Raw genomic sequence first — 24,913 nt, 5'->3', positions numbered from 1 at the left:
CGCCCCCGCCCCGCGGGCGTCCGGCCGCACCACCCCCCGCCACGGCCCCGCCGCCGGAAAACGCCCCCGGGAGCACGAGCAGGAGCTCTGCGGCTTCACACGCAACACGTGCCGGGGCACGGACGGAAAAACTGTCGTTTGGGAGGGGGAAAAAAAGCAAACTACAGAACTGGTGGGCGACCGAGCGTCAGGTCCGGCAGCCGTGGGGGCGGGGCAGCAGCGCGCTCCCGCTCCCTCCGCGGACGCCGCCGAAGAATGTCCCTCGGCGGCCGCCGTATCGCTCGCTGGCCCGCCCCTCCCGCCGTGGCGGGCCGGAGCTGCGCGCCGGCGCGCGCTTTTCAACCGCCATGAGCCTGTGGGTGGATAAGTACCGGCCCGGCTCCCTCGGCAGGCTGGACTACCACCGCGAGCAGGCGGCGCAGCTCCGGAACCTGGTGAGGCAGCGCCCGGGCTCGGCGGCTTCCGCGGCGGGCTCTGCCCGGTGCCTCTGCGGCCTCCGCCTGAGGCGAGCCCACCACCGGGCCCCTCTCCTCCCCGCAGCGCGGATCTTCCAGGATTCGGGATTCCCTGGCCCATGAGTCGGGTCTGCGGGGCGGGGGCTGGGAGCGTTCCCTCGGTGCCGGCCCTGGCCTTCGGAGGAGCTTCCCGGCTGGGCGCCGCCGGGGGGAAGGCGGGGCCGTGCGCTGGCATCGCGCCCCGCTCGGGAGCGTGGCCTCTGCGCTACGGAAAAGGCCACAAGGAATTGAGCGCCTTGACTTTTTCAGGAGCAATATGCATCTGTGCTTCCTGCTGGTCTTGGCTGAGAACGATCAGTATCTGAGGGCGTTTACACCTCTTACCGTGTTTACACGAGTTAGCGGAAGTTTTTAAGATGAGCAGCTGGGACTAGAAGTCAGACCTGTGTAGTTGCTTGGATGCTGCAGGAGTGCTTCCCTGCCAGATCAGCTGGCCTCTCTTCACTGGACTGCTGGATTGATTCACTCTCAGTGTTTCTCCACGACTGTTGTATTTAACTAATGTGAATTCTGACGGGGGTTTGGTCAGGTGGTCTCCAGGTCGTGCTTTTTAGCTTTTCAAGAAACAAACTCCTGACTTCATTTAAATACGGGCTAACTGTATTGTTTGCCCGCATCCAAGGCTTGCAAATGAAGCAACAGAATAATTATATATATGCATATATATATACATCATTCTATGCGTGTGTACCTGCTTTAAACTTTGTGTTAATCCTTTTTACTGTGTGTTTATTGCAGCTGTTGCTCTAGAAACCCTGGAAGGCATGTAAATACTGGGGTGTGGTGGGTTGTTTTGTTGTTGTTGTTGAGTTTCTTTTGGTTTTTTGTTTCCTGAGGGGTGAGGTGTTTGGAGTTAAATGAGTTACATATGGTCTTCCAAAAATATGATATTATATAGGAAATACTGTTGTTGAAGAGGAATTCAGCAGTCCTAATTCTAGGTACTATGTTGTGACTGAGCTGGAAAAGTCATTCCCTGTAAACTTGGGTGAGAATGGAAGGATTAATACTCTATTATAAGGAAAATGTTGTAGCTAACTGATCGTCTTGCTTTGTGTTCAGGTTCAGTGTGGTGATTTCCCTCATCTGTTGGTGTATGGACCATCAGGAGCTGGAAAAAAGACAAGAATAATGTGTTTGTTAAGGGAATTATATGGTGCAGGAGTGGAAAAACTGAGGATTGAGCATCAGAGTATAACGGTAAAAAATAAATCTCTCATCTGCTGTGCAGTAATGTGTTTATTTATATGCTGAAGTATTTCTGAGGCCTTTATATATTTTTTTTTTTGCACAGTGCTTTCAAGCTCTTTTATGTAATTAATCAGACAAGTTTGGTTACATGAACAAATACTTTTACCAGGTGTTCTTGCTCCTTAGACTTTCATGGGTGGGAGGACGTGAGGGTGTTTTTTTTTTGTTTTCTGTGGCTGGTTGGCTGGTTTTGTGGTATGGGTTTTTTGTGTGTTTGTTTTTGTTTGGTTTTTTACAGGTTGATTTGAACAATAGTGTGTTGTAATAGACTAGCTCACAATTAGATATATGGAATTTAGTTCGTCTGTAAAAATAACCCTTGTTTTTAAAATTATTGGCACTGCTTTTGTATATATGCAAGTTGTTACTACGGGAATAAGAAAACTAGTTAAAATTTCAGCATTAGTGGAAAAAAACAGAATTTAAATTTATTTTTATCTGCCTTGGTCTAAGGCATTTAATTGTTTGTTGTTAAAAGGTTGTATTATCCCTTCAAAGTCCTTGTTATGGAATGGCTTAGCCAGCAAAGGGTTATCTAGCTTTATTGATAAGTAGGTTATTTAATGCTTGCTTTTTAATTCTCAGTAGTGAAATAAATATCATATTTGAACTGGATAATAGAAATATAGGATATATTTAACTGTTCAGACCCAAATTCAGTGGTGATGTAAATACCAGTGTTTTCTTTAAACAAAGTTTAGACTTGAAATCCTTTGCCAAGAGAAGCAAACGGCCTCTTCAGGCTTGTCCAGAGCTTTTCCCTCCAAAACTTTTCTTTGGAGGGAAGAGATATCACTTATTTTGAACAGCTGATACCAATAATATGATTTCTTGTTATAAAACTCAGTAACTGCAGTATGCAGTGAGTGGTGCTGTGTGTTGCTACAATAATCATTACTGTTATTTTATAGGCTGGATGATGTGTCAGTATTGCCCCTTCGGAGGTGGGGTTGGGTGGTAGGAGATGTGTAAGTCTAGTGTCTCAGCAGTTCTTTGAGACTTCTGGTTTGCCTGTGACCTAGCCAGTTGTGATCTTGAAGATAAATTTTTGCATCAGATGTTCAGAACACTCTTTCTGAAGTTTAAAATGTGTACTTTCTACATAGGCACCTTCTAAAAAGAAAATTGAAATTAGCACCATTGCAAGTAATTATCACCTTGAAGTTAACCCAAGGTAAGTGTACAGTAAAAATGTCCTACTTCAAATATGAGCCACTGGTCATAGTGCAAGTGGTTTCAAGCTGGGTATGTAAGGGCCTGATTACCCAATTTATTGCCTGAGCAAATTAGATAATGGTTTGTAGGTTTGGGCTGCAAATGGGAGCAGGAAGAGGATTTTTAATTGAACAGCTCTAAATGAAACTTGGATTGCTGTATACTAAAGATGTCAATGTTCTGCTTAAATAGTCACATAAGCATGCTGATGTTCAGGACTGGGTAACAAACAATTCTGGATTCCGAGATTTAACAATTTGAATTGAAGTTTTGAACTTTTATTGGAACCGACATCCTTACACTGTTTGTTCTCTCACAAACACAAAAATAAAGTGATTTGAAAGTAGGTGAGGTTTACCCAGTAACTCTTAAAATAAAGCATTTAGAGCATGGGAAAGAACACAACCACAAAATACTGGGCATCCTGTCATGAGCGAGGTCAGATGTTGATTTAAACAACAAGAGCTATAATGGTGTACTGTATGTCTTCCTTGACAGTTGTGAAATTACTGGTGATAGTTCACTGACCCAAAGTAAATACTTGTATTTACCTGAAACCCTTTAATGTCACTTTAAATCACACGAGAGTAAATGTCATTGTGCACTGAGAGGCTTTGGTCATGTTGGCTGTGTTGTCTGAGTGGCAAATATAAGACAAAATGTGTATCCTGAAGTAACATTTAGCTTTGTACTTCTTGCTAAACCTTTTCTCATATTGCTCTGCGTTTTAGAAGCTGTTCTCAAGTACCATGTCTCTTTTAAAAGCTTGTTCTGCAGCTAATCTCTGTGTATTAATTAGTGTATATCCACTGATACTCTAATACAGACCCAAATAATTAAAGCTGAGCCTTTTATTAGTAATTAACTGTTTGAATATGTCATTTTGGTGATATAAAATGTCTGACCATTCAATCTTCTGCTCTGATAACCTAATACTACTAATAATTCTTCTGTTACTCTTTGTAGAGTACTTGCAGCTTGAAACATGTAAAATAGTCGTATTTTACTTTGAATATAAAAGTCCTGAAAGTGTTGAACTGCTGCATTGGTGGCTGTATATAATAGTAGTGCTGAGTTGTGATTAAGAATTAGTATATTGATTGAAAGGCTTTAAACGATCAAGCAATTGCCATGTTCATGTCTGACCAGACAGTGAAAGTGTACGTGCTGTGCTATAGTCTGTGAAGTTTGATTGCATTATAACACTGTGAAATCATGTTATGCATCTTGAGTGACATGGAACATGATAAATAGCTAAGAGGGAAAGGAAATTAACTTGTGGGATGGACTTTGCAGACATTAGATTTATTATGGAACTTTATTAGATATAGCTGGTTTTCCTCCAAAAGGAGGATATTGTCTGAATTCCAAAGTGTTATCTGCTGGTCCCTTGGCTGGTTTGGGAAGATGCTTTAAAATGGGTGCTCCTGAGTGAGTGGGTAATGAAAGAATGAGGAACAACAAAAATTAAATGGTTGTGTGGTAACTACCTTTGTTCGTTGCTTTCCTGGAACATGTGTGGTCACATAATATCAAGGATAATCTTTCACCATGAAATTATAACTCTGGGTTCTCCATTACTGCAGAGAATAATTTAACTTTAGATGTTAGGAAAGTTAATCACTTTCCATTTCCAAAAACTGGCCTAGCTCCTAGGTAGAACTGGCTTGTTTGTTTGTTTTTTTTGTGCTGTAGTCACAGGTCTGTTCCCTTTCTGAAGGACAGATCTCTGCAGTCAAGTCAGCGTAGCCTGTTCAGCAGATTGTCAGCTGTTGAGCTAATACACTTCTCTATGTTCTGCTGCCTTCTCCTTGGCAAGAAAGGGGAAGGTCTGGTTGAGTGGTGACTAGAACAGAACAGACAAATGGCCTTTTTCATTTGCTTGTTGGTGAAATATTGCAGAGCTACTGCTGCCTGTGTGAAGGCGATAGTCTGGGAATGCTAAAGAGTGTGGGTTTTTCCCCTTCTTTTTCTTTGCTTTTTCAATAATCTAGCTTGCAAGTCAGTCCCCAGTGGCTGTCAAATCTGAGTCAAGCCAGCTGAGCTACTAACCTGGGGACTGAGAAAGCTGTGCAGTGCTTCTCTAGGGGATAGTAAGGAGAAGAGGCAAGAAGGAAATCAAGTATTTCCCCATGTTTTCCTGCCCTCTGAGAGGAAAAAAAGTGAACTATCTGTGCTGTAATAGTATTTGAGTATCAGTCTTTCACTAGTAAAGCTCTTTAACTTCACTGTGCCTGCCATTCAAGTTTCTGTTAATGGTATACGTTGTTCATAGCATGACATCTAATTTTCAGGGGAAAAAAAACCTGTGCATTTACATCAGTGTTTTCAGTCAGGCATCCTATTATCTGGTTAGACTTTATTTTTTCTTCCCATAATGAGTAAAAATACTCACATTACATGTCTTTGTCCAAATTGCAAGTAACAATAGTTTAGATTTCTCACACCAAAAAAAAAGTTCTATTTTAAAGAGTTAATAAAACATTTGATAACAATTTCACTACTTCTCCATGCAGTGCTACTAATCCAGCTGTGCCTGCATAAGCTTTGGGTTGTCTTTATTATTGGGAAGGTAACTTTCAACAAAGTATGTGTGGTGAGCTTAATTCTAACCTCAGCAGGTTCTGAATTCTCTTGACTTTCTGGTTTAGTCAGTTGACCAAGGGGTTGCTTAGGAGGGTGTATTTTATATGCAGTATAAAGTTGTTTTAAAACAAGTTTTATTCAAACTCCTGGTACAGTGATGCAGGAAACAATGACCGTGTAGTAATTCAGGAACTCTTGAAGACAGTAGCACAATCCCAACAGCTTGAGACAAGTACTCAACGAGACTTTAAAGGTGAGTAAAACCAGCTAAAACAAGTCAAAGTACTTTTTAAACTTGTTTTCCAGATATTTCAGCTGACTGTTTTGTTTGTACCTGTATATTGCATGAGGGCACACATGAACCTTTCCCAGATTAAACCATCTCCCATTTTTCTTCCACTGTAGAAATATCTTGAGTGGTTAAATACTTAGTATGAGGTTCTCTTGTGCTGGTTCCTTAGGAGGACAGGGTAGAGTTGAATGACTGAACTTCATGAACCTCATGAAGTTCAACAAGGCCAAGTGCAAGGTCCTGCACGTGGGTCGGGGCAATCCTATGCACAAGTACAGGCTGGGCGGAGAATGGATTGAGAGCAGCCCTGAGGAAAAGGACTTGGGAGTGCTGGTGGATGAGAAGCTCAACATGAGCCGGCAATGTGCGCTGGCAGCCCAGAACGCCAACCGTATCCTGGGCTGTATCAAAAGGAGCATGGCCAGCAGGTCGAGGGAAGTGATTCTGCCCCTCTACTCGGCTCTCATGAGACCCCACCTGGAATACTGTGTTCAGCTCTGGAGTCCCCAACACATGAAGGACATGGAGCTACTGGAACGAGTCCAGAGGAGGGCCACGAAGATGATCTGAGGGCTGGAGCACCTCTGCTATGAAGACAGGCTGAGAGAGTTGGGGCTGTTCAGCCTGGAGAAGAGAAGGCTCCGAGGTGATCTTATAGCAGCTTTCTAGTACTTAAAGGGGGCCTACAGGAAAGCTGGAGAGGGACTTTTGACAAGGGCGTGTAGTGATAGGACAAGGGGCAATGGATTTAAACTGAAAGAGGGCAGATTTAGGTTAGATATAAGAAAGAAATTCTTTACATTGAGGGTAGTGAGGTACTGGAACAGGTTGCCCAGAGAGGTTGTGGATGCCCCATCCCTGGCAGTGTTCAAGGCCAGGTTGGATGAGGCTTTGGACAACCTGGTGTAGTGGAGGATATCCCTGCCCATGGCAGGGGGGTTGGAACTAGATGATCTTTGAGGTCCCTTCCAACCCTAACCATTCTATGATTCTATGACTGTGGCTGGGCAGAGAGAGCTGGGATTCCTGCTGTGGTTTTTCCCAAGTCTGCCATTGAAACACACTGTAACTGAGTTTCATAATCTACAGTGGTAGTTGAGTTACGAGCTAATGAGGCTTCATATTGAGTTGAGGGGCAGGATGACATTATGGCAAATGGTGCTGTGTAAGTTAGGTGTTAGTTCAACCCCGAAAATGCTACAAATAAGCAGCTATCTTAGGCAGAAAATTCAGAAGTATTTTACCCATAGCATACAGAAGGACACTGGGTAAAAAATGAAGGCTTTCACTGAGTCTTCCAAGACACATATGTGACTACAACTGACTTATTTTTCCTGCCTGTGACTAAACTGAAAGCAAAATCAGAGCTATGTAACAAGAGATTGAAGGAGAGAGGAAACCTTGACAGATAGAGTAGAGCAGAAAATAGTTGAAAATGGTCATGGATTTAGTACTTTGTCTCGTTTTCCTCACTCTTCTCAACAAATACTGTATTTCACCTAAGCTGCTAGACACAGACAGGTTCTCCCAGTTATTGGTGTGTATCCTTACAGCTGCAGTCATACCATGCACCTCAAAGTATCTGGTAAGCTGACTGGCCTCCTTAGACTGCATATATAACCAGAAGAGAAATGGAAGAAGAGTATTGGGCTGACTTGTTCCTCCAGGCTGTTCTCACTGAACCATTCAGAGTACTGAAATCTACGAGTTGCCTGTGGAGGAACCTGCAGAAGGTAGCTGGTCAGGTCAGCTGCTTCATATTAGGTGTCTCCTGGTTGTTCTGAAGCATTTTTTTAAATATGTTTTTCTTTAAAAGACCAGAAAGGTACCGCAGCTCCAATAACAAGGCAGCTTTCTTCTAAGCTAAGACATTGACTTTTAAATATGGAATGTATTGAGGGGAGTCTTTAAGAAATTTTTGCTTTTTCATATGTCTTTATGCCACAAATTCTTTTGCATTTCTTACTTAAAAATTCTGTTAAAAAGTTACTGTGCTAATGATCGAAGTGAAAGCTGCTACACCTACCTGGCTTGTTTTTTGGCACTGAAGTGTTGTAGGCCCTGCTCTGAAGAAATTGATGTTCCAGGACGTGAATACAAGGTGTGAAGGAGCAGAAAGTTAAACAGTCAGAAAAGCACGCAAGTTGTCTTAACCTTTATTATGCTGCCTTTTTCTGCTTGTATCATTTATTTTGGTATTATTGCTCATATGTCAAAGTACTTGTTTTCTTAGAAAGATTTGATATTAATAAAAAGACCCTACTATTTTTAATCCTTTTTTAGTGGTGCTGTTAACAGAAGTTGACAAACTCACTAAAGATGCTCAGCACGCTTTGCGAAGAACAATGGAGAAGTACATGGCGACCTGCAGGTTGATCCTGTGCTGCAACTCCATGTCAAAAATTATAGGACCTATTCAAAGCAGATGCCTGGCTGTACGAGTGCCTGCTCCCAGCATTGAAGATGTATGTTGAAATGGAATTAAAAATAGGTTATTTAAAACTCCTTACTAGATAAATTCAAACAGGAGAATTTGTAGGTGCTAAACTGTTTGCTAAGTATTGTACTCCCTGCTCTGTTTCCTGTCTAGATCTGCCATGTCTTGTCCAGCGTGTGTAAGAAAGAAGGCCTGACTCTTCCTCAGGAACTGGCTCAAAGGCTTGCAGAGAAATCTGGTAGAAATCTTCGGAAAGCATTACTTATGTGTGAGTCCTGCAGAGTACAACAGTAAGTCATGGCTGAAAATTAATGTAAATTATACTTTTAAACACATAGATGAACTTACTTGAGTCCTTGTTAGAATAGGTGACAATTTACTTTGATTTTAGTTTTTTTAACAATATTATTATTATATAGGTATCCTTTTACTGCTGATCAAGACATTCCTGAGATGGACTGGGAAGTTTATTTGAGAGAGACTGCAAATGCTATTGTCGGTCAACAGACACCACAAAGGTGAGTGAATACACTTTCTTGCAGCTATAAATTATGTTTTTGGTGTACTCTCAAACCTAAAAATTGTTATATTTCAAAATGTGGCATCTTTACTTTAGTTACATGTAACTTTCTGGCATTTCTACTGGCGTTGCTACTTTGCAGCCAGAGGAAGTGAGCTTTAAAAGTTACCTGAGGGGGCTGAATGAGCTTCAGGAACTGAAACAATTGTTGATTTTTCTCTGTTGAAGCTTTGTAATCAAAAATGAGCATGAGCTTAGTTGCATGTTGTACTGTTGGGTGTGGGTGTGTGTGTGTTTATTTGTGTGGTTTTTTTTTTGTTTTAAGGCTTCTGTTTCACCATCTTTAGCATAATGTACCTTTGTAAAAGAACTGGAAATGAGAAATCTTTGGTTTTTTTAAGCACATTTGGAGGAGATGCCTCCTTTATCCATCTTGGTGACATAAACAGAGCCTAATCCTTTAGTGTGTTCCATGTGTTACATGAGTTGTCACTTAAATTATTGTATTTAATTTAAATGCCTGTAGCTTCTGACTTCCTGATATCAAAAGTTGAGAATTGATAACTGTGTCACTTTCTGCCACCTCATCATCTTACCCACTCTTGTACACAATGAACATGGGAAAACAGTGTAAACGAATCTTGCGGCTCTAATCAATTTTGTGATGTTTTCTCACTAATCTTAAGCATGAATAATAATTTGGATATGAAGAGGAATTAAAGGGAGGCAAGCCTCAGACAAATTGTAGTAGCCTTGTAACTTCTAGATTAGCTGAGACCATTGTAATGAGAATACATTTAACTTACCTTACTGTTTTGAATGAAAGGTGATATGTAGCATTTGAATTGAAATGTGCCATGCTTTTGGGTTTAAAATAACAGACAAAACCAAAACCAGAAAAAAACCCTTTGCTTAGGCTGACTTTTTCTTTTGCCTGCAGCGTATTTCACAAATAGTGAAAACACATTAGCATGCTTTGGGGAGATACTTCTGATATTTTGTGGTGTCTTTCCAACAGGCTGTTAGAGGTCCGTGGACGGCTTTATGAACTCCTGACACACTGCATTCCTCCTGAGATTATAATGAAGGTAATTCAGCTATCTAGCTCTTAATATGTTGTAAATATTAACGCTATGACAGTCTTAATTTGAGGCTTTTTTAAAACAAACAAACAAAAAACCTCTACCCATTGCAAATTAGCCAAATATTGATGAAAAGCTGTGTCCATTCCAAATAGACATGAGTGGCCAAAAGATACTTTTCTCTTGTGTTTCTTTCCACTGGAGTAACCAAAATAGTCCAGGTTATCGCTCTGAAGCAGTAATTAAAGACCTTGTTCCTGCAAACACTGATACATAGCATTCATGATCTCAGTCGATATACTGGACTGCTAAATATATTTAGGCATGATAGTTTCGAGTTGTGTCGATTTTGGGGGCAGGAAGATTCTGTTCTCTAGCTTGGAAAACGTAAATGCCTAGATTATTGTTGTTGCAGGCTTCCTTGTTCACAGCTCTGTTGAATGGTTTTCTAAAACTTGTTCTGTGATCAGAGAACAGTAGCATCATAGCTGAGTAAAAATAAAGGAGGACATGCTTTTTCCCCTGAAGACTCCTCAGGCCAGTTTCTGTATTGAAGCATAGACATATTTTATGGGTTAATTTTGATATGGTTTGTTTTGTTTTGTAAGAGTTTTGTTGTTCAATACTTGGTATGTCCTAGTGGAGAGGTTTAGTGAAGGATGCTAGACCAGCAGGCCTCTTCAAAGACACAAGTGATCTTTGGAGGAAAAAAAATAGCAAATGGAACGTGCATGTTTTTATTTTAGGGAGGGTGAAAAGGATGCTGAAGACAACTAGAGCAAAACAAAGATTAAAGCTAGTGTTTGCAACTTACCCTAGGTGGACTTTGCCATCAGACATAATTACAAGATTTCTTTTCACATTAACTGATTTCTGCCTTCTGACAGTTTTGGTAGTAGGATGGTTAAAAACATAACTTTTCTTATGGTGGCTTAGTGGATCCTGCATGGCCCTGTTTGAGGACTGTTGTTGTCAGGCCAAATGTGGATGTTCTGTACCCACTCCTCTTCATAAACTTGAAATGATCTAGAGATACTTCTTGCTTAATCCGGACTGTTTTAACAGAGATCTGGATTTGCAATCATTTATTGCTGTCTCGGGTCTAAAATAATGCATTTTTTGTTTTTGTAACGACTGAAGTATTGTTGTAAACTGTCTTGTGTGTGTCTATATGTACATAAATATCAACAAATGTAATTAAATTTTAAATAAGCCCTTTCCTTGTTATTTATTAATGTTGTTTCTCTTTGCGCTCGATGCTGTTGAGATTGGAAGTGATTTTCATAGAATCATAGAATGGTTAGGGTTGGAAGGGACTCAAAGATCATTTAGTTCCAACCCCCCTGCCGTGGGCAGGGAAATCCTTCACTACACCAGGTTGCCCAAAGCCTCATCCAACCTGGCCTTGTACACCTCCAGGGATGGGGCATTCACAACTTCTCTGGGCAACCTGTTCCAGTACCTCACTACCCTCAATGTAAAGAATTTCTTTCTTATATCTAACCTAAATCTGCCCTCTTTCAGTTTAAATCCATTGCCCCTTGTCCTGTCACTACATACCCTTGTAAAAAGTCCCTCTCCAGCTTTCCTGTAGGCCCCCATTAAGTACTGGAAGGCTGCTATAAAATCACCCCAGAGCCTTCTCTTCTCCGGGCTGAACAGCCCCAACTCCTCAGCCTGTCTTCATAGCAGAGGTGCTCCAGCCCTCTGATCATCTTCGTGGCCCTCCTCTGGACTTGTTCCAGTAGCTCCATGTCCTTCTTGTGTTGGGGACTCCAGAGCTGAACACAGTATTCCAGGTGGGTTCTCACGAGAGCTGAGTAGAGGGACAGAATCGCTTCCCTCGACCTGCTGGCCACGCTCCTTTTGATACAGCCCAGGATACGATTTGCTTTCTGGGCTGCCAGCACACATTGCCGGCTCATGTTGAGCTTCTCATCCACCAGCACTCCCAAGTCCTTTTCCTCAGGGCTGCTCTCAATCCATTCTCCGCCCAGCCTGTACTTGTGCATAGGATTGCCCTGACCCATGTTCAGGACCTTGCACTTGGCCTTGTTGAACTTCATTATGTTCTCACAGGCCCATCTCTCCAGCCTGTCAAGGTCGCTCTGGATGGCTGATTTTAATACACCTGCTATCTTGGTAAAAATTTTCCCCAGTGCCATGTGCTGGCATGTAGTAAAGGTTATAGTATTTGGAGATGAGGTTAACTTATTTTCTTTATTAAGGTATAAGTAGTTCCAGTACACAACTTTTCCATCTATGAACACAGTAGGTGACATCTACTTTGACATGAGGAATTCATCTTGAAAGAAGGTTCTGAAAAGACATGGTTCCATGAATATAATTCTGTCAAATAGGTGGTGTAACGGTTGTTGAATGCCTCTTCTGTTGTATTCATGAGTGAACTATTGGTCATAGCTTGGCTTTTCTCAGAGAAATGAGGTTATTCTCTTAACAAAAAAATATATATAATTTTCCAAATACTGTTCTATTTTTTTCCCCATTTAGGGCCTACTGACTGAACTTCTAAATAACTGTGATGGACAACTGAAGGGAGAAGTTGCACAGATGGCAGCCTTCTATGAACACCGCCTGCAACTGGGCAGCAAAGCCATTTATCATCTGGAAGCATTTGTTGCAAAGTTTATGGCAATTTACAAGAAGTTTATGGAGGATGGACTGGATGACATGATGTTCTAACTCTGATGCTTGAAGTCATATGCAGAATGTTGTGTCATGATGCCAGTAATGTTGCAAATGTTGTCTACTTGTCCATGCTTGATTGCATGTGGGTCTAGTTAAAAATCAAATATTTTATTTTGCTATTAATATAAAACACAGTGAACTAAAGAACAATGTTCAGTTTTAGAAACCAGATGGATGGTTTGACAGCCACAAATCCATCTTTAGATCCTTACAAAATACATTAGCCTTTCAGAAAGACAGCAAGTTGCCTTGGAAGAGGTATAAGGTCATATTTGCTTTGCAGTATTCGTAAATGGACATGAAGAAGAGAGAACATGGATTGGATGCTGCATGCTTGCTCTTTGATTGTTCATGGGCAAGGCTGTAAGCAAAAAATTATTTTTTTAAATTTTTTTTTTTCATGCTGTGGTGAGTTCCAGTGTGAGCATGTATGTATCTTGCTGTTTGTCTGGCTTTTATTTTAGCCACAGTTTTCTGTGGTGTGCTGAGAGAGAATGTTTTCTGACTCTTGTTTATAAGCAGTTGCATTGAAATTGTGGTTGAGCAATACTTTTGTGTTGGTTGTGAATCAGTTTAACAACATGGAACATTTTGTTTAGAAGGGATATACCTGTATAAAGCAAGTCCACTTGCTGTCTGACGCTTTTGGGTTCACCTCAACATACATAATGGTGTTCAGTTAAAGGTTATTTCTTGTACTGTGCTTTAACCAAGGGTAAAGTTTCAACTTTTAACAAATATTCTTTCACCTCTCAAATTGATATGTAACATTTTTAAAATGGCAAAATAAATTGTAAAAGTATGAACAACGAATGAAATGCTGAATTAGTGTTTTACACTGTCTTTGCCTACCTAGGTATGTGCATTTACTTGCTTTGATGTAGACTGTCTTTCAGAAAGGTGGTATATACCCCCCTCCATTGTAAGACTAAAGGGAGCCACTGAAGTTCAAACCCAAACATGTACAGCCAAAAACAAAAGACAAAAACAGCCCCTCAAAATAATAAAAAAACCCACCACCACCTCTGTCACTTGGTGCTTAGTCTTTCATATGTTATGCATATGTACTATGGTACCCTAAAAGTGACTGAATTCATACCCTTGTTAATTCACTCTGCTAATTTAGGCTATTACTAGATAGTATTTGTTTCACTTTATCTTTAAATACTATTTCACATCCAACCCCTCCCCCCCTTTTCTTTTTTTTAGCAGGGAAGGGTTTAGTATTTGGGGATTTTTGTGTCAGAGCTAGTTTATGCATAATGGCAGTTTTTTGGAAGCTAGGGCCCTTCCTCTAGTGATGAAGAATTTACTGACTCTATCATCCTGTGTAAAACATACATAGGCAGCATTAATCCTTAATGGTCGTGTTCCTGCTGTTCTCAGGAAGTTGACCATCCCATGCGTGGTGTTAATGAAGTTTGCCTTCAGATTCATTCTCAGTAAGACAGCGCTGACTTTCTTCATGCTCAACTGCTCTCCTTAAAACTGAAGTTGTCCAGAAGATGAATTTTTTTTTTCTTCCATCTGTTCTTGTCACCCGAATCCACAGCAGTAGTAGCTCATCAGAGTGTGAGTGTGACTGTCAGAGATCCTGAAAAAACATTAAATCAGTGACAGTGGAAATGAGTACTTAAATCCATTACGAAGAAGAGCACAAGAACGGTGGAGGGGGCGTAGTTACCGCATGCACAAATTGCTCCCTCTTTTAGGAGCCTGGTCTTACCTACTGATTTTTGAAAGCCGAATGAACTTCACTGCCTACTACAAGTGTAGTGTGACAAAGCAAAAGTATGAGTTCGAAAGATGATGAAACACTTCTTCCCCCTCTCCCCCAAACATCCCAACACCAAAGACTAATGTGGGAGAAATGTATGTAGAGATTTGTGGACTAGTGTTGGAATGCACAGGGGCAGTATTAATGCAGAGGGTGGAGAGGTGGGAGCTGGATCATAGGGTTGTCAGTCAGAGGAAGCAGAGGAGCAACTTGCTGTTTCAGAAGATCTCAGCTGCTTTGCCTAGGAGACTGAAACCCCAACATCAATCATCTCTTTGTAGATGTTCTTGCTGCCGCCTCTTGAAGTTTCATTTTTATTATGTTCTACCTGGGATGAATCAAGAGCAGTCAAGGATGGAAAAATGAGATAATGAACAAGGATCCCTGACAGAGGAAATGGTTATGACTTCCCAAAAGCCAGTGTTTCCCCATGCTGATCCTGCTTGTCACGTTATGACACAAGGTCAGGTCAACAGAGATCAGGGAGCAGTTTGATCAGCCAATTGGCTTCCCAAGAAAGACGAGATCCTTGTACCCAACCCCCCTGCCCACCCTGGGCAGCCCGCTAAGTTGGAGGGTGTTTGCCTAACCTGTTCAGGGACTTTACAGGGCAGTGCAATGGGCCAAATCCCTTATAGTCTCTTTATCGATTACGGAGTTTCCAGAAACTTATATTTCATATGTATATATGATAAATTTGATTATTTATGCTCGCTACAGGATACAGATTCTAAGATAGTCAGTGATAGGGACTGACTGGAAAACAGATTTGGTTTAGAATAATGTAAAACTAGAACTGATCAGTGATGATACTCAAAAGCTAGCAAGGTGTTAGTAACTAAGTGCGCATAACACAGAGCTCTTACCCAACAGGCGTCCCTGTGGGGGTGAGAAGAGAGGTCCAGCCCGTCGACTGATCCCAGACGTTTCGATGGAGGTGTTGTCCGTAACATCCTCCTTCTCTTTCACCATTTTATACTATTTCTTTACTTTTAGGTTGGGCTTGAGTGACTCTAGTCTTACATACTTTTGTGCAGCCCGGAGGCGGGTAGCTTGTGAGGTGGAGGTGTGTTTTGGTATTATATTGATGTTATAATGAGCAAAGTTCAGCTTCAGAACATGATTTCACCATCATTGCTGAGGTAGTAGTTGTGATCCATCTTCCTTGATAGTAAATATGTGGTTATCTTTGCCGGACGTTCTTTATCCATGATAACAGGGATGAGCCGTGTTACCTCCGTACCACTCTGTTCCCCACATCACAGATATTGCACATTCTGTCCAACTAGAAGCAGGCCTTGTCCATTCCCAAGTGCATTCTGTTCCTGGGAGCAGCAACTGTGTCTTATCTCAAGGCTGCTCTAATATTATAGCTCATGTTAAGACGTAAACTGAACTTTGGGGGATAATATTCTCCCATTCCCCCCCAATTTCTGTTATTTTTCCACACTGCTCCTGCCTCTTTGTCTTCCACAGTCTAGAACACACAAGTTTAAACACATGGGCACGGTATCTCGTAAGTATCTGCACGTATTTTTCCTTTCTACAGTAATTTTTAAGGCAATTTTGCCTTAGTATCGATAACAGGCTCCCCAAGGAAATGGTCACAGCATGAAACCTATTAGAGTTCAAGGAGCATCTGGATGATGATCTTAGTCGTACGATTTAGTTTTAGGTAGTCCTGCAAGGAGCAGGGAGTTGGACTTACTGATTCTTAGAAGTCCTTTCCAACTTGAGATATTCTGTGATAATGATCAGTAAGCATTGTGCTCTTAGGGAGCATCTGAGAGGCCAACTGCCTTGGATGCTGCTTCCCCTCCCTTTCGGGTAGCTGTAGCACTTGCTTAGCGGCAGTGTGGCGGAGAACTGTGTTCCTGTGCTGTGCTGGAGGAAGTGGGGACCAGTAAACCCCATCCCTCGTGCTGTGCACTGACAAATGTGCTGATGGGAATGTATGAGCAGGTGGCTGTCAGAAACAAAAAGGAGTTTTCTGCCATTTCTTCCCTCAGGAGGCTACCATATAACCCTTCCACCAGAAAAGCAGAACCTTAGCCTGGTAAGCAAGGGGCTGCTGAGGTGGGGTGGGCACGGCTGCCTCCGCAGCCTGCATGCACACAGGGACAGCGCTGTTCAGGACCTACGCTGAGCACTGCACACCTGCTTCACAGATCAAGTGGGAGAGGCAGTGCAGATAGACTTTTAAACACTGAATAGCACAGGACCAACCTCTAGATGATCCATTTCTTCAGCTGATTTCATCTTTGGAGACCTGCTTAAAATTGCTTCTGAATTACATGCTGAGAGGATTATCCTTGCTTTCATCCAGCGTCACCTCCTGCTAGTTCCAATGAAAACTGCAAGCTGCTCGCACCCGGGTGGGGCTTAAGCACTGAACAAGTCTAAGAGATTGCAGAGGAGTCAGCTTCATGCTAGCACAGAAAGCCAGAGGTGAAACCGATTCAAAAAAATGATCAAGAAACTAAAGGCAGCAACTACTTTAGTTAAATCTTTCTCTGCTCTGCAAAGGGCGAGTGGTGCTTTCAGACTTTATTCCCTGTTTCTGAAGTCCAAGTGTTAACTGGGGTGGGAAATGTTATTTTTAAAATCGCATTATTTTTAGACATCTGTGGCAAGCAACTCTACTTGAGCATTAATCATCATAAACATATTGTCTGATTAGAAGACTGATTTTTTAAAATGTATTTTGTTAAATAAATTCATATGAGCAAAGCTGACATGAGGAATTTCCCCTTGTCTACCAAAGAAGTACCCTGACTGTCACAGGCTAGAAGGTAAGGTAGACAAGAGAAGAGTTCATTATCACAAATTCTCCTTCCAGTGCAGGGAACTCAAGATGATTACAGTTCATTGGTACAAAATAATAGCTGTAATTTGTCTTGTTGGAAAGAGCTCTGGTGTGCCTGAGCAGCCTTTAATGCTTCTGAACATTTTATGCCTGCGCTAACAATGAGTACGGTAAGAATTTGTTGCGCTGGATTTCAATCAGTAACTCAAACCAAAACCCAGAGTTGTAGTCTGCTAAACAAAAGTTGTCTTAATGTGACAGTGAGATGTGCTGCTTGTTCTTGAAGGCCAACGGTACTTCTCTCGATCTTTATTTTTCACAGAGAGGGGAGGAATGTAAATACATTAAGCATGCAAAAGAAATTGCCCTCGATTGTCGAATGTGCCCCGAAGGCTCATCAACAGTACGTTGTGCAAGTTGCATGTCAGGAATTAGCTGCACATCACAAAATGACCAAGATGAAAAGAGTTTGCCATTAACTTCAATACTTTGAGAAACTGACTCAGAATTTTCTCTGTCATCAGAATTGAAATTATTTTCAGTCCAAATTAACTAGGACAATTGGGGCCTAACTCAGTATTATTTTAAAGCAGTGGATGCTTTGCTTGTCTGAAAAATGAGCCTATTAGCAATTAAACATTCCCATAACAGATTTTCTTCTACATTTGTGTACAGGGTGTGTGCCAAACTTCTGGAAGAAATTGCATACTGTTTCATCAATCCCTGCGCTAGTAAATGTTGTGCCAATCGTTTGAGTGTTCAGTGCTATTTCAGTGGGGATGGGTCTGTCATCTCCTAAACGGGAGTGAGACACAAGATAATAAAAGCAGAAGGAGCCTGAAGCATATACCCACCCAGTTGAGTTTCTTCTAGCAGAGGTGCTGGAGCACCCATCACCACCTCTGTCCTGACATCTTCTTGGAGCTGATCTTCAGCCCTGTCCCAAGGCATGGAGTAGGTGTCAGTCTTTCACCATGGACCCTGCATTAGGAACATGACATTTTAAATGTCATCTAAACTGCTGGGCAACAGCTGAGGTTCCTGTCCTCTACTTCCCTGGAGTAACACAGTGTTGGGAGTTTCCTTGCTGCCACACCACAGTGCTCCATCAAAATCAGTCATGGTCCAGTAGCAATGCGTATGGGTGGCTCAGCAAGACAAGAGTACCTGCAGCTTGAAGAAATGTCTGTTTGGCTGTGTCAAGGGAAACCTCTGCCATTGATACAGTGAGGTATCTGTCCTCGATAGTCCTTTAAGTGACATTCAGCTCTTTATCAAAATTACAACTTCTCAGTCCCATGGAATTCCTGCAGTTACATTTAACTCCTTCTCGGGGAGCACCTCCCAAAAGTTAGTTACTCACCGTTGCTATTTTTCAGTGTTATTCCCAGAGTAGTTTCATGCCATGATAACTGCTGGAGTGCAGGTTCCTAGCTCCACCTTGTGCATGCTGTCTTCTGTTCAGGGTCCCTTCAAACCATGTCTGCACTACCCTTGAGATTCCACCTCTTCTTCAGGTCCCCTTCTCACCTGGTTTGCAAAGGAGGCTGAAATACCTGAAATCCATTTCCAAGAATGAAGATGGATGGAAACAACAGAAGTCAGTTTGAGAGTGGCTAGAGACAGGCAGAGGAGGTCAGCTACCAGAAACATGAAGACAAGACAGGGGCTGGCTTTAGACACTTAAAGGACAGCTGCAAGGGAGATGGGTCTCTGCTTGGGACCCATCTACCTAGGCAGGGATCTACAAATATTCCTTGCAGGAGGTGAGCAAGTCTCACGCTTTTCCGAAGGGTGGAGTAAAGCTCCATAGCACAAAGCTGGAGCACTCAGCCAGAAGTTGGAGACCTGGAATCTGTGTTTGCTCCATCTAAAGAGATTTAAACTAGAGTGATTCATTTTGTTTTCAATGAATAGGTTTATTTTAATGTTACTTATTAATGCATTTTACTGTTACCTAGCAGTGCATTTAGGAGAGAAGTTAGAGGTTAAAAATAGCTGTTAAAATTCTGCCTCCATGATGGAAATAACTTCTATTGTGTATCTGTGGCTGATCTGTTTGATGGTGTCCCTGCCTTTCCCATCCAACCGCTCATTTGAAGCCTCTGCAAGATTTGATGAATCAGTGGTCTGCACAGCTGCATTTGAGGGAAACAGGAATGCTGGAATCTCTTAAAACACTTGTAAAAGGGCTAATTGACTGTAATTTCTGAAAATGATGGTCAGTGTACAAGTTACTGCCTAATACTTGTAATTCAAATCTAGCTTGCTCACCAGCCTTCCCCATCAGCCCATGGGGTTCGCAGGGCTCACTAGGTGGAAACTACCCCTTTCATTGATGTGGTCCACTGCAGTCATGGCTCATGAGCTAGAAGGAAAGCAAGCAAAGCAGCCTGGTTTGGTGTATGAGAAAGCGGTCAGGAGAAGAGTCATCCTGGGGTATGTCTGTAGCTGTTGTATGCCCAAGAACAGAAAAAGAAAAGGCAGTTTCTGCACGTTTCCCTGCCCTAAAACATGGGATCTTCAGGTAGCCCCAGTACTTCTCCCCAAAGCTCCAGGCTGCTGTGTCCATCAAACTGCTCTGCTTTACAGCCACCAATACCCAGGTCCTCCTTCCCAGCCCAGAAGTGCTGTCTGCTATACACCTCTGTGTAGTGACAGGACAAGGGGCAATGAATTAAACTGAAAGAGGGCAGATTTAGATTAGATCTAACGAGGAAATTCCTCACTCTGAGGGTGGTGAGGCACTGGAACAGGTTGCCCAGAGAAGTTGTGGATGCCCCATCCCTGCAAGTGTTCAAGGCCAGGGTGGATGATGCTTTGACAACTTGACCGAGGGAAAGGTGTCCCTGCTCATGTCAAGGGCATTGGAACTAGATGATTTTTAAGGTCCTTTCCAATCCAAACCATTCTATGATTCTATGATTCCCTAGTGTCCCAGAGCTCCCTTTTCATGAGGACACCCCAAATTCAGTAGCTGTAATCCTCCAACCAGTCTTAAATCTTCCCAGTCTTAAACCTCCTTACACCTCCTTTTCTGCCAGTCTGGCACCAGAGTTACCCATTTTTGCCTCCAGGCTTCAGCATGTACCTGTTCTCATTCCAGTCTCTTGGGCTGTGGCTGGCAAGCCTTGCCCAGGATAGCAGTTCTTCAGTAACTTTTCTTGTAAAAGACAAGGTCTGCCTCCTGCCTCTGGTGCTGTAGGTTGGAAGAGACCTCTGGAGGTTGTCTTGTCAAATCCTCTGCTCCGAGCAGGTTCCAGCCAGTGTGGAGTTGCTCAGCCCTCAATAGTTGAGGTTTCAGTATCTCCAAAGACAGAGAATTCACCACTCCTCTGGGCAGCCCATTTCACTACCCTCACAGGGAAAATATTTTTCTGATTTTCTACTTTCTAAAAATTTCTGATTGGAACCTCCCTTTACACATTTGAGCTTGGTAAGGAAATCTCCACTCAGCTGTGTTGGCCTTCTGCCACATCTACTCAACCTTCTGCACATGAAATGAGTGTTGCTGTGTTGGGAAGAGGTTGTGCTCCAACACGTAGTAGATCAGCAGGGTGCAGTAGAAAACATTTTCAATTTTAATTTACAAAGCTGTGTAGAGATACCTGAATATGAGGGTGAAGGGCAAGTGCTAGTGGAAGAAAAAAATGCTGCTAGGCTTTATCAGTAGGAAGCTTGCATTTTGCTACCCAAACTGGTTTTGTGGAAGGTGCCTTTTCTGTTTATGGTCCCATACCTACTCTATAGCAACTCTGGCCTGGCTTACTGTTAAAATACCTTTCTTGTTTGTTTTGTTTTTGTTTTGTTTTGTTTTGGTTTTTTTTTGTTTAGTTTTGTTTTTTTAAATCTCTTTTCAAGCCCCTATATACAGTTATAAACAGCACAGTTTGGGTTTGGGACGATTGAAGTCTGAGAGATGGAGACGTATTGTCCTGCTCCCTCTCTTGGCTGACTCAATGTTTCCACAAATTTTTTTTCTTGTTTCTGCCTAGGGCAATTTACTTTGCTGTATTAAATGTGGTGCTTTTAGTTGGAAGTCTGTGACAGCCAGTGAATGGCATAGTTTCACTATAGCTAAATGTTGCCAATGTGGGCTTTCACCACAAGCAAGCTGGTGTTCTTTTTTAAACGTGCAAAAGTATGTTCATGTGAAATGATTTGTTGTGCCAAATTACGAAGGTGACACTTAGCACAGTCCTGGTCACAAAGAGATATGAAAGGCAAGCTAGTAAAGCACATGTTTTGAGGAATCTGTGGAATATTTTCTGTGCTTTTTACCACTTGGAATCCTGCAAAATGTTGTTTTCAGTCTTGAGTGAGAAGGAAGGAAAGGAAATCAGGAGCCCCATCAAAGAGACGAAAGGAAGAAAGAAGTCAGAATGACAAAGCAGACAAGGGCAGATCCTGGGGGAAGGCAGGTATACTCATTAATTGTATTTACATTTCAAAGACGAGTTAACTGCAGTGTTCTCAATCATACCCTACACTTGGGTTCCTTGCCACACAGCGTGAAGAATAAATGCACTTTGGAGGATAGAGCAAGTGACCCAATAGGCTTCTTCCACTTTTAATTTCGTGGGTGATCTTGAGAGGTCAGTACAAATGTCTATGGTAAATGACAATTTTAGGCCAGTAATTACTATTTAAGACAGAAGGCAAGATGCTGGCTAAGGCACTTTCAAATAGATCACAGATAACCTTGCAGCAGCTGATTAACTCAAACAGAACACCTCCTTAGGTGATAGCTACCAAATAATACTTGGAACGATTTTGAAAATTAAAAGGGATGAGGGGAAAGGATTTATGAAATTCTTGGCTGAGTTTTCTCTGGAAAAAGAATTTTGATAATAAGTGGGATTAGCTGTTTGCCAATTAGCAGACAATTAGAAGACAGACATTTACCCAGTGAGCAAAAACCTTTTATGATAGACTCACACTCATCAAACCTGTTTACGCCAAAGGAGGATAAACACTGACGTGCTCACAGTGCCTTAGCTCTGGTGATGTGAGCAGCACTGGCTGCAGCCACCATGCCGACTTCACGTGGGCTGCGTGGGACTCGATGTGACAGTGCTTAATGTGGCAAGCACTGAACAGAAGACCCCAGGCTGAGTTCGCGGATCCTGGGGTGGCTGTGAGTGACTTCCAAGAAGCCCACAAAGGAAATTAGGAAAACAACTGTCTGTGGAGAAAATTGATAAATCTCTGACACTGGGGAATTTTTAGGGACATGCAAATCAGAAAAAGCAAGAAGACATTTGCTTTATTAGCATTAGCATCTGTAAAGGTTGTCACCGTTGGTAGATTAGAGATAGTGTCAGACATTGGAAGCTTTTCTGAAAGTATCCCTTGGACAGGCGAGGCCTCGAAAGACCATAAATTCAGAGCGGCAGATGCTGTAAAGAAGAGCTTGGCTGCTGCTTTTTGTATTTTTTTTTTCCACCTTAACAATGATTTTTTTCTGCGTGATTCCTACAAAATAGGGATATGTAGGCAGCACTGCTTGGCCAAAAGGCAGGGTGGAGGAAGAGTCTGACTGATTTCGCTTTTGTTCCTGCTCCTCTTTTCCATCCTCAGAAATTAAATGATGCCTATGTACTTCCAAAAGCCACAGAACAGATGAGCAGGTGCAGAATGAGTCCTCTAATCCAAACAGTTGCTCAAGGTGTGTTTCATTATTTGTCCTCTAAAAGGGCTATTTCTTGCCATTAACTCCAAAAGCAACACGGAGCACAAAGCTAGTCTTACAGATCTGCGTTCTACGTGCCTAAAGGAGGCCAGAAAATTTGTATCCTTCTATTTGGAAATCCAGCTCAGAAAAGCAGAGTGTGCAAGAGGAAAACAAACTAGGACCAAACACTGCTCAGGAGTGCAGAGCATTTCCCTGCTACATCCCTTGGCACAAGGTAGCACCTACCCTGAGGACTGCAAACGCAGACTGTGATGTAGAAATGAAGGAATGAACCGAGTCCTAGTTTTGCTACTGGCATCCAGATCAAAACGGGAATTTCAAATAGAGTTTATGGCTTTATAACATTTGTGACATGCATAAATGTGAGGAAGTATTGATACATGGTGCTTCCAAACAAATCCATGTTTTCACTTTCTTTCCCTGCACAGCCAGGGCCTCATCCTGTGGCAGCTTCGTTTGCAAGAGGCTGAATTTGCTCTGATCCCAGGAAGGACTCAGCGCCCTCCAGGGGCAACCATCACTAGTGGAAGCCATCCTGTGTGGAAGAAGGTTTAACCCACGCCTTAGGCAGTACTTCCCTACACAAGAAGTGGGCCTTTGCACTTTGCTTTATTCCAGACAAGGACATTAACTCCTTGTCAAAGGGGAGAGTTGCTTTTAGAGCCGCTGACAGCTGTCCAGAGATTAAAATTCCTTTCAGTTAGGCTAGTACTGTTCCTGTGTTGTGGACCTTGTTTGGGAACACCTGACCCTGAGCAGGCAGACCAGAGGTATCAGCATTAGGAGAAATCTAGCGGTGACTCATTGCACCCTAGGGAAGAACTGGAGATGAAGAACACCTTTCATTCAAGCAACGCTGGAGCAGGCTAAACTCTTCTGAGAGGATCAGTCAAATTCAGGTAAAATACCTGTGTTTGTTTCCAGGAAAACTAAACATCAGGTGTGCTTGAGAGCAAGGACTGGCAGCTACCATCAAAGGCATTTTTCTGGTGTGTTGTGTGTGTTCACAGCCTGTTGAACCATAGGAGCAGGCGTGATGGAGAGGCTCAGAGCTGCAGCCTCCTGCTGCTGCTTAGTGCAATCTGAAGCTGCACTGAAAAACAGGGAGATGTTGTCAAGTCCTTCTGGCAATGGAAAAAAGCGTACAAAATGAAGGGAACAGTGTTGTCAGAGCTGAACGGCAGCGACATGTTGTGATTGAAAATTATTTTCTTCACTTGCACAATGATACTGGCATTTAGGGGAAAAAAAGGAGCACCGCAGAGACGGTCATTACAGATGGAGGAGACTGATTAGCCCCTCTAGCTTTTCCACCTGAAAATACAAGATGTACTATGATACCACCGACATGAACTCCATGGGAGGAAGTAAAGGAAATGTGATTACAGATATTATATCCAAATTGAATTAAAGCTGCATTAAAAACCTCAGATTACTGCACGGTTCCATACTACGTTTGAAAACATGATATGCATCTGCTACTGACAGACACGTAAACAACATGCAGGGGCTTATTTCTCAGAAAACTAGTTTGATCTCTGACTTGCTGATTCACAAATCCACAGAAACAAAGGTAAGAAGTAAAATTACAGACAGCACTCCCCAGCACATAAATAATCATCAGCAAAGCAGCCGTGTTGGTTGGGATTTTTCTTGGTTTTTCTTCCATATACTTACTCTACATTGCAACGTTAAGCAAAGTTAATTACCTCATTTTCTTTATTGATAAAAATTGGATAAAAAATCTGATCTTCTTTGCAAAAGGCAAATCTGTAGATAAAAGCATTAGTATTGCATGCTGATGTTAATAAATATTTTCTCAGTTGACTAGTGATCTCTGGAACACGCTTCTGTGCTATGCTCATTCACTGTACAGATTTAAATGAGTTACTAAATCCTTCTGACTCCTCCTAATTTTGCTGACAGGAAGAAAAAGCAATCCTTAAGCTGGTTTATCATATTTATATATACTGTATCCTTAAGCATACATGTCAAGCTCACTTTTAAACTATTTTTTTGGGAGGTCAT

General features: G+C 42.1%; 1 protein-coding gene across 1 annotated transcript; it reads left to right on the top strand.

Annotated features, from left to right (window-relative positions):
* Positions 1-347: 347 nt before the first annotated feature.
* On the top strand, positions 348-13,035 carry RFC3 (replication factor C subunit 3). Its single transcript, XM_086612892.1, has 9 exons — positions 348-434; positions 1,578-1,715; positions 2,873-2,940; positions 5,723-5,820; positions 8,143-8,324; positions 8,450-8,586; positions 8,716-8,814; positions 9,835-9,904; positions 12,410-13,035. Exons 1-9 carry the CDS (start codon positions 348-350, stop codon positions 12,599-12,601), a joined length of 1,071 nt encoding a protein of 356 aa, XP_086469018.1. The 3' UTR covers positions 12,602-13,035.
* Positions 13,036-24,913: the final 11,878 nt, after the last annotated feature.

The sequence above is a fragment of the Tauraco erythrolophus genome, chromosome 1, assembly GCF_009769465.1.
Source record: "Tauraco erythrolophus isolate bTauEry1 chromosome 1, bTauEry1.pri, whole genome shotgun sequence".
Taxonomy (NCBI): domain Eukaryota; kingdom Metazoa; phylum Chordata; class Aves; order Musophagiformes; family Musophagidae; genus Tauraco; species Tauraco erythrolophus.
This window is presented reverse-complemented; position numbering and strand designations above follow the sequence as displayed.